The sequence below is a fragment of the Caloenas nicobarica genome, chromosome 17 (assembly GCF_036013445.1).
Source record: "Caloenas nicobarica isolate bCalNic1 chromosome 17, bCalNic1.hap1, whole genome shotgun sequence".
In the NCBI taxonomy this organism is placed as follows: Eukaryota; Metazoa; Chordata; class Aves; order Columbiformes; family Columbidae; genus Caloenas; species Caloenas nicobarica.
The window spans coordinates 10,273,647-10,287,744 of record NC_088261.1 but is presented as its reverse complement, the minus strand read 5'-3'; the positions used below and the strand labels follow the sequence as shown (position 1 = coordinate 10,287,744).

The 14,098-nt window shown below is 48.1% G+C and overlaps 1 protein-coding gene across 4 annotated transcripts in view; it reads left to right on the top strand.

Moving 5' to 3' along the window:
* Window positions 1–14,098, top strand: part of LOC135995620 (S-adenosyl-L-methionine-dependent tRNA 4-demethylwyosine synthase TYW1-like) — a 115,278-nt gene that overhangs the window by 5,228 nt on the left and 95,952 nt on the right. For all 4 annotated transcript variants that reach the window (XM_065647071.1, XM_065647070.1, XM_065647072.1 and 1 more), the window contains exons 5-7: window positions 302–496; window positions 1,926–2,207; window positions 3,486–3,608. In XM_065647071.1, coding sequence (XP_065503143.1) covers window positions 302–496; window positions 1,926–2,207; window positions 3,486–3,608 — 600 coding nt within the window. The remainder of the gene's footprint in view (window positions 1–301; window positions 497–1,925; window positions 2,208–3,485; window positions 3,609–14,098) is intronic.

The window sequence follows — 14,098 nt, the reverse complement described above, 5'->3', positions numbered from 1 at the left end:
CTCAAGAACCTGTTGATTGGGGTGGGGAAGGGGGAATGTTCTGTTCTTTTGTACCACCTCTGTTAGATAGCGGACAGACAGTTTGATCTCTCCTGGCTAATTTAAGACGTCTCTGCAGGGGGCATGGCCGTTCGCCACCGTTGGGGTTATCACCTGCAGCATCCCACACCAAAAACCCACTTAGAAAAAACCTCATCTTTTAACTTATTCCAACTCCCCATGTGTTCCAGCTCTCTTACTGATGGGAAGCATTCTGACAAATGTACTGATCTCTTCTATTCCGTTCTCTTTATATTATTAGGCAACCAGCAGGAACGTTTGTGTGTTCCTGGTAGCTACGTACACAGATGGGCAGCCAACCGAGAGCGCAGCATGGTTCTGCAAGTGGTTAGAAGAGGCAGCGCATGACTTTCGCTTTGGGAAAACGTATCTGAAAGGCCTGAGATATGCTGTGTTTGGCTTGGGAAACTCGGTTTATGTCGATCATTACAACACTGTAAGTATCTGCTTTGCACTTTTCTTAAATTTCTGCTCCTCTGAAAGGCTGAGCTTCCCAAAATGCTCCAAAACAGAATGATAACTGGTAGTTTGGGTGAGAATTGCAGCCTTCGTGTGGACTGGGTTTAGGGCACAGGCAGTGCAGTTTTGAAGCAAGTGTGCTGCCCTTTGAAATGGGAAAGGAGTCCCCTAAGCACAGCGTTAATCTGGGAGGTGTGGTTAATACATTTGGTAAATCCTTGCTGAGTTAATTTTCCAGCTTTGAAAATGTTTTATCAGTGTATGAGGGCACAGTACTGTAAGTCTTCTCACTTGCTGCCTTTTAGTTTAGAGCACTTTTCTTGACATATTTTGTGCTTTGCTGTGTTCTGTAGGCCTTAGCTTTATTTCCTGATGTAAAATAAGGCAAGACCTGGTGGTCCTGGGGACAGCAGGGTGACCATGAGCCAGCACTGGGCCCTTGTGGCCAGGAAGGCCAATGGGACCTGGGGGGGATTAGAAGGGGAGTGCTCAGTAGGTCAGAGAGGTTCTCCTGCCCCTCTACTCTGCCCTGGTGAGACCACATCTGGAATACTGTGTCCAGTTCTGGGCCCCTCAGTTCCAGAAGGACAGGGAACTGCTGGAGAGAGTCCAGCGCAGCCACAAAGATGCTGAAGGGAGTGGAGCATCTCCCGTGTGAGGAAAGGCTGAGGAGCTGGGGCTCTTGAGCTGGAGAAGAGGAGACTGAGGGGTGACCTCATTCATGGGGATCAATATGGAAAGGGTGAGTGTCAGGAGGATGGAACCAGGGTCTTCTGAGTGACAACCAGTGATAGGACAAGGGGCAATGGGTGCAAACTGGAACACGGGAGGTTCCATTTAAATATGAGAAGAAACTTGTTCCTGGTGAGGGTGCCAGAGCCTGGCCCAGGCTGCCCAGGGAGGTTGTGGAGTCTCCTTCTCTGCAGACATTCCAACCCGCCTGGACACCTTCCTGTGTAACCTCATCTGGGTGTTCCTGCTCCGGCGGGGGGATTGGACTGGATGATCTTTTGAGGTCCCTTCCAATCCCTGACATTCTGTGATCTTGGCCTAATTAGTTTCATCTCTCAGAAAAATGGTATGTGTCTTGTCACCAGCTCGTTATGTTTGCATAGCTGGGGCCATGCGAAATATTGTATGGTGTTTGTTGGTCAGAGTGTCCACGTGCACAAAGCAGCTTGTTCCCAGAGCTTGTCTCTCACCACATCAGTGTGACAGCAGAAGTGGGGCTGTGTGTGGTGCTCAGACTGTTTTGTGGCCGTGCTCTCAATCGGCAGCTGAGGACTCTAGAAATCCCTGCCTTGCAGCCCTGTGCAGCTTGCCAGGCTCGCTTCTCACTGTTTTAGTTGCCTGCTTTGCTTAACTTGGGCTTCATCAATTTCCCTTTACCTTTTATCATATCCTAGGTTGGAAGAAACGTTGACAGATGGCTGTGGATGCTCAGCGCCAGCCGCATCATGACTCGTGTCGAGGGTGACTGCAACGTGGCCCAGAGCAAGCACGGCAGCATCGAGGCCGACTTTGAAGCCTGGAAAGCCAAGTTCCTCAGCCGGCTCCAGGCGCTCTGCAGAGGTGAAAAGAAACCTTGCAGCGGGAAATGCAAGAAAGGGAAGTGCAAATCTCCGGGGAAGCAGAGCAAAGAGAGCTCAGATCCTGAACATGGAACGTCAGAATACGAGAATACTGAGGTAGAGCCAAAATCTGTGTGGCCTTATTTCTGGCTTAGTGCTCTTTGGGGTACTATTTGACTGTTCTCCTTCCTTCTACAGCCCAGAGGCGTGACATGGGAGTTTGATACTACTTTGTGGAGTGGAGGAGGAAGAGGGATGAGATCCCATGGCAGATAACAAGTAGAATACACCATCCAAAAAGGAGTGAAGAATTAGTGATGGACCATGGCTGTATGATGAGGGAGTCTTCCCCTCGAATAGGGGCAGGTGCATCTTGTGGCAGATGCTTCAGGGAGCCTGTTTGGGTTCTCATCAGTCTTTACTTTGTCTCGTGGCCAAGTGAAGCATTTAGTTCCCTGTTAATCTGCTTTCACTTCAACTTGTGGAAGCTGAGGTGCTTTGCCAGCATCCCAGGCTTTTCCAAAGGCAGCTGAGGGAGTGTTACCTTGGCAAGTCCTGGATCTCCTCTCAACGTATCTGCCTGTAATCACTTGTGTCTCTTTTGGAGTGTTTGCTGACAGGTTTTAAATAAGAAATACTCTCTCTTGCTCTACAGTGCAAGGTCTGGAGCCGCTATGGCACTTTAAGCCTCCTCGCAAGCCATTTATTGTGGATTTGAAATGATTGCTGTGGCCACGTTGAGTTTTGTAGGAAAAAGGACTCTTCTGGCTGAGTGGGTTTGAGAGTGCTGGCTGCTGCAGGAACAAGAAAAATAAATCTTGCTGTTACCCCATTGCTGTTGTGCTGTACCTTGGCTGTGTACAGAAAAGAGACAACTTTTCTGCTCTGTGAAGGGTTTGACTTGGGAAGCAGATCCCTCATTCCCTGTTCCTTCAGGCAGAGGCACTTACAGGAGTTAAAGGGCTTTAGGTTTCCAGATTCTCATAGTGTGCGGTGGGGTTGGACTCCTCTGTATCACTTCTCACATGGAAAATGGAGCAATCTGGAAGCAGGATATCTGGGCTGAGTTTCAGGTGGTCTGTGTGCTACTGAACGCTTAAAAATACATGCTGATAAAAGCCTCAAGTTTAAATGCATCTCATATATATTTTACAGGTTATTGGTAGACTATCTGTAGGGTCTAGTTAGAGGGGAGAGTAAAATATGAGCTGTTAGAGAACCTGTTCCAAAAAATGCATCTCGTATACTTGATACAGGTTAGTGGCAGACACTATTCCTTGTTTTTCAGTAGTCTTGGCTGATTGTGAGAGCTGATTTCACTGGTTAGGATAGATGCAGGTCTTCTGTTTAACATTCAGGTACATTCCATATTTTTTTCTCTGATCTTTTACGCAGGCAGAGGAGTTGTTTGAAACCAGTAGTGAGGAGGAAGCTGATGCTGAGGAAGCTGGAGGCACAAATTCCGTCATCGATGTTGAAGATCTTGGCAATATCATGAGCCACATGAAGAAAGCAAAGGTACTGCTGCTACAGCAAGTGTAGAACTGTCAGGTCTTTGTCACTGATCAGTTGAATTGATGAAAGTATTATCTGCTGGATTTGAGTCTGTAGGGCCTAGTTAGAGGGTGAAATATGAGCTATTGGAGAACTTGTCCCAAAAAAAAACAGACGTGAAGGTGTGTTGGATATAGTTACCTGCTAACTGCGACTCGTTCACCGAGCAAATGCTGCAATGGTAACTTGTTATTTTGAGTTTAAGGAAAAATTACTTCCCCTGCTAACATTCAGATCTGAATGTCCATCTCTGCCACTGTGATTCACAGTCTGGTGTCTGAACACAAACACTGTGGCTGTATCTGCCTGTAGGTACCTCAGTTGAAACACAGGGCTGTGTTGTGCTGGGGAGCAGAGCTGCAGCTGGAGCTTTAATGTGGCTGCAAGAGCTTCTGTGTCCTTGCTGCCACCCTAAGGTGAGGGACTGCTCGTGGAGCTGGGTCTGACCCACGCTGAGCCTGTCAAAGCCGAGCCTAATTCCCTGATCCATTTCAGGTTGTTACTGTTTCTGTTCCTGTGCAGTTCTGTTTGTATTTCTGTGTTCAGCCTGCAAACAGGATATACCCAACTTGTTTGTTTGGTTATGGAATCCCAGAACCCCAGGCTGGTTGGGGTTGCAGGGCCCTCTGTAGATCCCCAGCCCTGCTAATGCAGGGTCACCAGAGCAGATCACACAGGTCGGTCCAGGCGGGTTTGAATGTCTCCAGAGAAGGAGACTCCACACCCGCTCTGGGCAGCCTGCTCCAGGCTCTGGCACCTCCCAGCAAAGAAGTTTCTCCTCATGTTCACATGGAGCCTCCTGTGTTTCAGTCTGTGCCTGTTGCCCCTCACCCTGGCGTTGGGCACCACTGAACAGAGTCTGCTCCATCCTCTGACACCCACCCTGAGATATTGATCCCATTGATCAGATCCCTCTCAGCTTCTCTCCTGCAGCTCAACAGCCCCAGCTCTCTCAGTCTCTCCTCATCACAAAGATGCTCCAGACCCCTCAGCATCTCTGTGTCCCTCTGCTGGACTCTCTCCAGTAATTCCTTGTCCTTCCTAAACTGGGGAGCCCAGAACTGGACCCAGAACTCCAGATGCGGCCTCACCAGGGCAGAGCAGAGAAGGAGGAACAACTTCCCTCGACCTGCTGGTCACACTTCTCTTAATGCACAAAAAGGAGTGAGGATATGAACAGCTCCGAGGCTCAGCCTTAGTGTGTTCCCCATGTTCTTTGCTGGAGCAGCTGGCAGTGGGGAGGGGAAGGGTTGTCCCCAGGATGGCCCTGTGATCTTCTGTGTTGCCATCTGCTGACTCCAGTTTTTCTCCTTAGCAATCTTTCCATGATGGTGTCTTTCCTCGTGAAACCTTGAGCAATCCATCCCCTCTCACCAAACGTTCCTGTCTGTAATTACACCCTCCTTATCTCTGTGTTGAGGACTCCTCACAGCTCCTTTCTGAATCCAAACAGTCTCCTCAGCAGCCAGAGCCAAGGTGACACCGTGGGGCCACAGCAAGCCAGGCCGTGGGTCACAGAATGCTGTGTGCTGAGGAGGTGACAAGAGGAGCACGGGCATCTCTTCTTCACCTTAGGGTGAGGAAGGAGGTAAAAACGCTTCCTGCTGCTTGTAACAGTGTTAGAGCGGTCCTACTCTCCTGGAGGTGATGCAGAGTGTGCGAGAGCTCTTGTCCCGGAGCATACGTGGACTTGAGCGTTGCAGTTTGCAATGGAAGGATGGATGAACAGTTTGGTTTCCCTTGGGATGGAGAAAGGATCGGTCTTGCTCTGTGTGTGCCGCTGCTGTCAAGTTCTCCTCCCCGTGTGCTCACCACTAGAGGTCACTGACAAAAAGGAAACCGTGTTTTCTGCAGCAGCGGCTCTGGGAGATGCTCTTTAGACCAGGGGAGGGAGGTGGTGGTGTTTTTCGTGTTTTAAAAAAAAAAAAAAAAAAAGGCATGGAGTTTTCACTGACTTGTCAACGTGGCAACACCATGATCAGAGTGTAGTGTAAACAAGGAAAACCAGGTATCATAGTCCAGTTTGTGAATAAAAAGTGAGCACAGCAATAACATACTTTCTGCAGTTAGCTTCTCTGGTACTGAGCATGGCTGAAGTCGGTGTGGGATGGTTTTATACACAGGCAATCAAAAGTTATTGTTGTCTATCATTTTGGCTGATACATGATTCAAACAATTCTTATTGCTCTGCTTGTGTGGAAAGAGGCCTGTACGTTGTATGTACAAATTACTTGCTGCAAAAGTGCCAATATCTCTCTAGATCGGGTTCTTGTGGCTCTGCCTGCAGTAGCATCTCAGATGTGGGGGACAGGGTCCTGCACTTGGGTCACAACATGGATGTTGCAGGCTCAGGAAATAGTGGCTGGAAAGCTGCCTGGCAGAGAGGGATCTGGGGGTGTTGATTGACAGCAGCTCAACCTGAGCCAGTGTGTGCCCAGGTGGCCAAAAAGGCCACCAGCATCCTGGCTCATGTCAGGAATGGTGTGGCCAGCAGGACTAGAGGAGTGATTGTGCCGCTGTACTTGGTGCTGGTGAGGCCACACCTTGAATCCTGGGGGTCAGTTTTGGGCCCCTCACGCTGAGAAAGGCCTTGAGGTGCTGGAGCGAGTTGAGAGAAGGGAACGGAGCTGAGGAAGGGGCTGGAGCACAAGTGTGATGGGAGCGGCTGAGGGAGCTGGGGGTTCAGCTGGAGAACAGGAGCTGAGGGGAGACCTTCTGATCTCTGACCTGCCTGAAAGGAGCTTGGAGCCAGGGGGGTCGGGCTCTGCTCCCCAGGAACAAGCGCCAGGACCAGAGGAAACGGCCTCGAGTTGCGCCAGGGGAGGTTGAGGTTGGATCTGGGGAACAATTTCATCCCCAAAGGGCTGTGGGGCATTGGAACAGGCTGCCCAGGGCAGTGGTGGAGTCACCAACCCTGGAGGGGTTTAAAAGGTGTTTAGATGAGGTTCTCAGGGACATGGTTTAGTGCTAGAGTTAGGTTATGGTTGGACTCTATGATCCTGAGGGTCTCTTCCAACAGAAGTGATTCTATGATTCTATTCTATGATTCTCTCTGAGCACAGACGCTCATCTCCAAGGTGTGGTTTCTGCTCTCCTGCCTTCTCCCTGGAGGAGATGGCAAACCCTTGTTCTGTCCTGGCAGGTCAATGCTGCCCTCTGGGCTCTGCAGATGGTGAAATTCTAGGAGTACAGGGCCCTGGGCTGCTGGGGAGGACTGGAAGTACTTTCTGTGCATGGCATGTCCTGCCCCTTTTGGGTAGGAGCTGCCATCAGCTGGTGAGACAGGAGGCCCAAAAACTATGGATCAGCCTTTTTGTGGCTAATGCCACTGAGCTGTGCTGTTGTCACAGGTTTTTGGATTAATCTTGAAACCTTATAGCTTTTATTCCTGTTTTGTGTGGTTGATCTGAGCAGCTACAATCTTCATTTCTGGTTTCATGTGTCTGTAACCGGAGCAGGTGATGCAGAAGGGGCCCTCAGCAGTGACATCCATGTCCATCCTCAGCTCTCCTGAAAGGGGCTGTCACTTCCAGAGTGACAGCTGGGTGTGGCTGTGTCAATATTTCCCAAGCCTGAGCTGCTGGCGATCTGCATCCTCAGCTGAGACAAAGAACAACTTGGTCTTGGTGGTGAATCTCCAGGCGATGTGCGCATTGACTTGCAACAGGTTTATGCAACCACTTGAATGGTAAAATGATCCTGTAGGTGCGGAATCCAGTGCATTGACGATAACTTTCTGATGCAAATGGTGGAGGAGCCGACTAGGAGAGGTGCGCTGCTGGATCTCGTCCTCGCTAACAAGGAGGGTCTGGTCGAAGCAGTAAAGGTGGGGGGCTGCCTTGGTTGCAGTGACCATGAGATGGTGGAGTTCAGAATCTCCTGTGGTGGGAGCAGAATACCGAGCAGAATTGCAACCCTGGACTTCAGCAGGGCCGACTTTGGCCTTTTCAAACAGTTGCTGGAGGGAATCCCGTGGGCAAGGCTGCTTGAAGGTAAAGGCGCCCAAGATAGTTGGTTAACTTTCAGGGACTGCTTCTACCAAGCTCAAGATCAGTGCATCCCGACGCGCAGGAAGTCAAGGAAGGGAGCCAGGAGACCTGCGTGGTTAAACAGGGAACTGCTGGGCAAACTCAAGTGGAAGAGGAGGGTTTACAAATCATGGAAGGAGGGGCTGGCCACTTGGGAAGAATATAAGGCTGTTGTCAGAGGATGTAGGGAGGCAACTAGGAAAGCTAAGGCCTCCTTAGAGTTAAACCTGGCGAGAGGGGTCAAGGACAACAGGAAGAGGTTCTTCAAATACATGGCAGATAAAACTAACACCAGAGGCAATGTAGGCCCACTGATGAACGGGGTGGGTGCCCTGGTGACAGAAGATACAGAGAAGGCAGAATTACTGAATGCCTTCTTTGTCTCTGTCTACTCTGCCGGAGGCTGTCCTGAGGAGCCCCGTACCCCTGAGGCCCCAGAGGAAGGCAGGGCAATGGAGGAGTCTGCCTCAGTTGATGAGGACTGGGTTAGGGAGCAATTAAGCAATCTGGACATCCATAAATCCATGGGTCCAGATGGGATGCACCCGAGGGTGCTGAGGGAGCTGGCTGAAGTCATTGCTGGACCGCTCTCCATCATCTTTGCCAAGTCTTGGGAAACGGGAGAGGTGCCTGAGGACTGGAGGAAAGCAAATGTCACTCCGGTCTTCAAAAAGGGCAAGAAGGAGGACCCAGGCAACTATAGACCGGTCAGCCTCACCTCCATCCCTGGGAAAGTGATGGAACACCTTATCCTTGGTGCCATCTTAAGACATATCAAGGATAAGAGGGTCATCAGGGACAGTCAACATGGCTTCACCAAGGGGAAGTCGTGTTTGACCAACCTCATAGCCTTTTATGAAGACGTAACAAGGTGGATTGACGATGGCAGAGCAGTGGATGTGGTCTACCTTGACTTCAGCAAAGCATTTGACACCGTCTCCCACAGCATCCTCACGGCAAAACTGAGGAAGTGTGGACTGGATGATCGGGTAGTGAGGTGGACTGCAAACTGGCTGAAGGAGAGAAGCCAGAGAGTTGTGATCAATGGGGCGGAGTCTGGTTGGAGGCCTGTATCTAGTGGAGTGCCTCAAGGGTCAGTTCTGGGACCAATACTGTTCAATATATTCATCAATGACTTGGATGAGGGAATTGAGTGTACTATCAGCAAGTTTGCTGATGACACCAAGCTGGGAGGAGTGGCTGACACGCCAGAAGGCTGTGCTGCCATCCAGCGAGATCTGGACAGGCTAGAGAGTTGGGCGGGGAAAAATTTAATGAAATATAACAAGGGGAAATGTAGAGTCTTGCATCTGGGCAGGAACAACCCCAGGTTCCAGTACAGGTTGGGGAATGACCTATTAGAGAGCAGTGTAGGGGAAAGAGACCTGGGGGTCCTGGTGGACAGCAGGATGACCATGAGCCAGCACTGTGCCCTTGTGGCCAAGAAGGCCAATGGCATCCTGGGGTGTATTAGAAGGGGGGTGGTTAGTAGGTCCAGAGAGGTTCTCCTTCCCCTCTACTCTGCCCTGGTGAGACCTCATCTGGAATATTGTGTCCAGTTCTGGGCCCCTCAGTTCAAGAAGGACAGGGAACTGCTGGAGAGAGTCCAGCGCAGGGCCACAAAGATGATTAAGGGAGTGGAGCATCTCCCTTATGAGGAAAGGCTGAGGGAGCTGGGTCTCTTTAGCTTGCAAAAGAGGAGACTGAGGGGTGACCTCATTAATGTTTATAAATATATAAAGGGCGGGTGTCACGAGGATGGAGCTAGGCTCTTCTCAGTGACAACCAACAGTAAGACAAGGGGTAATGGGTTCAAGCTGGAACACAAGAGGTTCCACTTAAATGTGAGAAGAAACTTCTTCTCAGTGAGGGTGACAGAGCACTGGAACAGGCTGCCCAGGGAGGTTGTGGATTCTCCTTCTCTGGAGACATTCAAAACCCGCCTGGACGCCTTCCTGTGTAACCTCACCTAAGTTTTCCTGCTCTGGCAGGGGGATTGGACTAGATGATCTTTTGAGGTCCCTTCCAATCCCTAACATTCTGTGATTCTGTGATTCTGTGATTCTGTGGTTATTTACTGTAACGAAAATAAATGCTGAAGACTCTCTGTGAAACAGCAGGATGATCTGCATTTATGAAAGTAATTTATCATGATCAGGCTCTTTTGCTCCCAGGTGGGAAGATAAAGTTGTTTAAATGCAGCACAGCTGTTTCTGAAGTTGCATCCTCACTTTGGTGGCTCTGAGAAATTTTCTATTTTCAGATGAGTTATGCTGTCTCTTTAGCCTTTTTTTTTTTTTCCTCTTGCAGAATGCTGAACTGTGTAAAATTAATCTGACACTTTTGTTTTACACTGGTGTAATCTGTTGTCTTGCAGTAATCCTCACCAACACAGAAAAGTGCTTTGAGTTTTGTTTTGGGTTTTGTTTTTCTTTTGTAGCTGAAGTGCTGATATGCAAGCTAGTAGGTTTAAGGAGAACTCCTGTATTTCAGGGTTATATCCAAGATACTTCATACCCAGGGTTACTTGGATTTGGAATTTGCCTCGCCGATTCCAGCAATGGGTTTTATGGATGTCATTGTTGGGTATTAACTCCTCTGCGTATGGGAGGTAGAACACCAGGTGCTGCCTTGTGCAGTACAGTTAATTTGAAGTGTTTAAGGGTCCAGCCTTGATCACTTTTGCAAGTATTGGCTTTTGTGAGAATTGCTGACCGATAATACAGATATGTAGTCACAGATGGTCAGAATTCCTTGTTGTTCCGCCTTTTATGGGATGGCAGTGTGATGCTGTGGAGGCAAATGTATCTCGTGCTTGCTCAACTCTCTGCAGGTGATCTGAATTTTGCATCAATCTGTTACTTGACTTAATGGAAATCAAGGCTGAGTTTTCTTCTGTGGCTTTTTCTTCCATATACTGCAGCTTCACTGCATTTACCAAAGTGTTGTCAAAGAGTTTGAGGCAGGTAGTGGATTCCTGTGGTCATCTGGGTCGGGCAGATGGATCCAAGTTCAAGGTGAAGGCCAGAACTTCTCTTCCTGGTCCAGCTGTAGCTGTTATGTGCTCTCTCTTGGGAAAGAGGTGGATTTTTAAAGAGCTTCTGAGGATAAATGTCCACAGTTCAAGCTGATAGTGCCTTCTGCATGCTGAGCCCCAAAACGGACACAAGGTTGGGTGGCGAAAGGAAATAATTCAAATCTACAAACTGGTGACTGGTACAAAGGTCAATTCCACACTCTGTTCACCAAATCTCATGCTATGTGGTGATGACTACTTCATAGCTGCTGAAATCCAGCCCTTTTTTTCCTGAGAAATTCAATTTTGGGGACTTGTTGCAGGTGGTACAGTTGTGGGTGATGCTGAACTGGACTCAAACCTTCCCATCAGCACAGATGACACCTATGCTTTCACAAATTGAATTATTATATTAAGTGTGAAAGCCCAGCAGTGTGGGATGCCCATGGCCCCAAGGAGGCCGGGGGGGCTCAGTCCATCGCTGTCAGCCCCAAGGCTGCTCGTCTTGGCTCCCCGGTGATCCCAGGCTGTGATTTCAGGCTGGGCTGGGTGCTGCACAGTTAGATGGGTTCACATCTGGGTTTTCTCTGCGTTTTCTGTCCTTCCAGCTTGTTTTTAGGCTGAGAGCCTGGGCACATTCTCCAAATTGCTTTTATGCCGCAGCAGAATTGGTTTTTAGTGGACTTTAAGCTGTACAGTTGTGGCATGCTTTCCCTGCCCTCCAGAGTTACTCCCCTGAAATGCACTTATCAGCTAAAATGTGAAACGGAATGGAGATGTTTGTGGCCTGCAAGACTGCTATTAATCATAGGGACACCATTTCCTAATGTAGATTATCTGCCACAGCTGCGAGATTGTGATAAACTGGAACAACAGATCAATCTAAACTGGTTCCCAGGGACTGAAATGGCTTTATTAACCTTCGTATTTATAAACCACAGGCATGAGTAATAATAATAATAATAATATTCTAATTTTTTGATGGACTGGGAAGTAATCAAATGGGCATATTTTGTTGACACAGTTTTGAGATTAATGCTCTTGTTTTCTAAAACAAAAAGTTTAATGATGCCGATAGCCACATTTGCAATGTGAATAGAGAGGAAGGGTATGTGTGAGGGAGCAAGACTGAGTTTGCAGGAAACAAAGTGTGTCCCAGAGAGCATGTTCAAGGAGTTTCTTTTTATTTCTATGTCCATTTGGCACAGGGAGGGTTTCTTGATATTTTTTTTTTTTTTTTTTTTTTTTTTTTTTTTTTTTCCCCCCCCCCGGTACTCTTCCCTAAAAATTCATTCTACATTAGGCATTTTACCACCCCGGGACTGTAAATCGCACCACTCACAATGTTTCCAAAGAGCCTTTTGTGCCTGTGACTGTTATGGAAGATCAAACTTGCTGACACTGGGTGAAGAAACTTTCAATCGAGTTGCCTGGAGTTTTATTTGAAGTGGGACACTGAGTGTTAAGATTTACAAATTCAAAGTATAAGGTTTACAGACGAAGTGTTACTGCAGAAACTTTGAGAATATGCAAGAATTTTAGCCATATTTTAACCAAATTGAATACGGCCAGGGTACGTAACTGTCAGATTTAGAACCAGCTGAAAATGATGTGTGTGTTTAGAGCTCTTCAAAAACTTTCTCTAATTTTAATGGGTGGAAGTTTCTTATAGGAAAAATGTGCTGTTATCTGCACCCGCTCAGCCTCTGGGGTAGATTTTGACCTCTGCTAATCTGACTCAGAATTTGGTGTGATCCTACATTTTAAAATGAGCTTTAAGAAATATAATTTAGCTGCCTGGGGGTTACTTCTAGCATTAAAATTGGGATTTGTCACAGGGACACTTTCTCCCTTCCTGTGTTCAAGTCTTCTCTAAACCTTGGCTATTGAAAAGAATTAGAATTCATAAAGAATATTACAAGAGACCTTGAGGCTTGCCTTTTCCAGGTAAGACTTTGGAGCGCACAGTGAAAAAGAAGAAAAAAGAAAAAAAATCAAAGGTTCCCTCTGGTTGGACACACTCTTTGCCATGTAGTTCAATCCTGATTCCTTGACGAGCCTTTGTAAAGGGATTTGGGATATGCGAATCAAGACTTTTACGCTGGGTTGTAGATCCCATATCCCTTGCGGTTCTTCAGTCTGTTGTAAATTAGCCAATAAATAGGTAGTGAAGCAGAGCTGATAATTATAAAAGAAAAATCGTGGAAGTCTGAAGTCCCCATGGCTATTGAGCTTCCTCTTTATTTACAGCCTTTTCCTGAGCACATCTGCTGGAGCCGAGCAGGGTTTATTCTGCAGCAGGCCAGCCCATCTGCTCACTGTTTGTCACAAACTTTCTGCTGCATTTCTCAGGTGTTTCTTTTTCTGTGCATTTTTTTGTTAAGCTTCTTGCCAGCCAAACAATGCAGTTGAGCAGCAGTCCATGGATCAAGGCGCAGAGTAATTATCTGCTGATGGTAATTAATAGGAGAAGCATGAAGGAAGTTGGTGGTGTTCTATCGAAGGGCAGAGCAGTGCAAGGACAGCCTGTGCGAGCGCAGCATCTGGTGCCAAATAAATATGTTGTTTGGTTAAGGTGTTTTGAGGTACAGTAAACGCATCCATGTTCTGCTAGACCAAAAAAAAAGCAACATCTTCATCTTGCCCAGTGTCCTGCTCCTCTGTGTGAGGGGCAGCACCAGTTATGGACAGTGGGAGCTGTTTTTATCTTGCCTGTTATAAGGTGAGGCAGAGTTTTACTCCCTTGGCTGATAGTTGGGCTGCCCAAGCAGGCAAACTATCTACCTTGTGGTGTTCATGTCAGAGCTGATATTTTTGATATTTCTGTATCGCAGTTGGTTGCGGAGGCTTGGCATGAGATGGGGATTGCAGTTGCTTAGGTGATGTGGACGTGCAGACGAGATGGAGCTTCTCCTAAAAGCTTTCTCAACAGGAAAGCGTGGCATAACAGAATGGAAGTAGCGTTATCTCGGCTCTACAGAAGGAGCTGGACACTACAACATGGCATTAAACTGGTTTTGTATGGCACAGAGTACTTACATGTGTCCCAAACTGTAGAATCACAGAACAGTTTGGGTTGGAAGGGACCTTCAAAGCTCCCTCAGTGCCCCCCCTGCCATGAGCAGGGACATCTCCACCAGCTCAGGTTGCTCAGAGCCCCGTCCAGCCTGGCCTGGGATGTCTGCAGGGATGGTTCATCCACCACCTCTCTGGCCAACCTGGGCCAGGCTCTCAGCACCCTCAGAGGCAACAATTTCTTCCTCATATCCGGCCTGAATCTCCCTCCTTTAGTTTAAAACCATCACCCCTTGTCCTATCGCAACAGGCCCTGCTAAAAAATCTGTCCCCATCTTTCTTATCAGCCCCTTTTAAGTCCGGAAATGCCGCAGTAAGGTCTCCCTGGAGCTTCT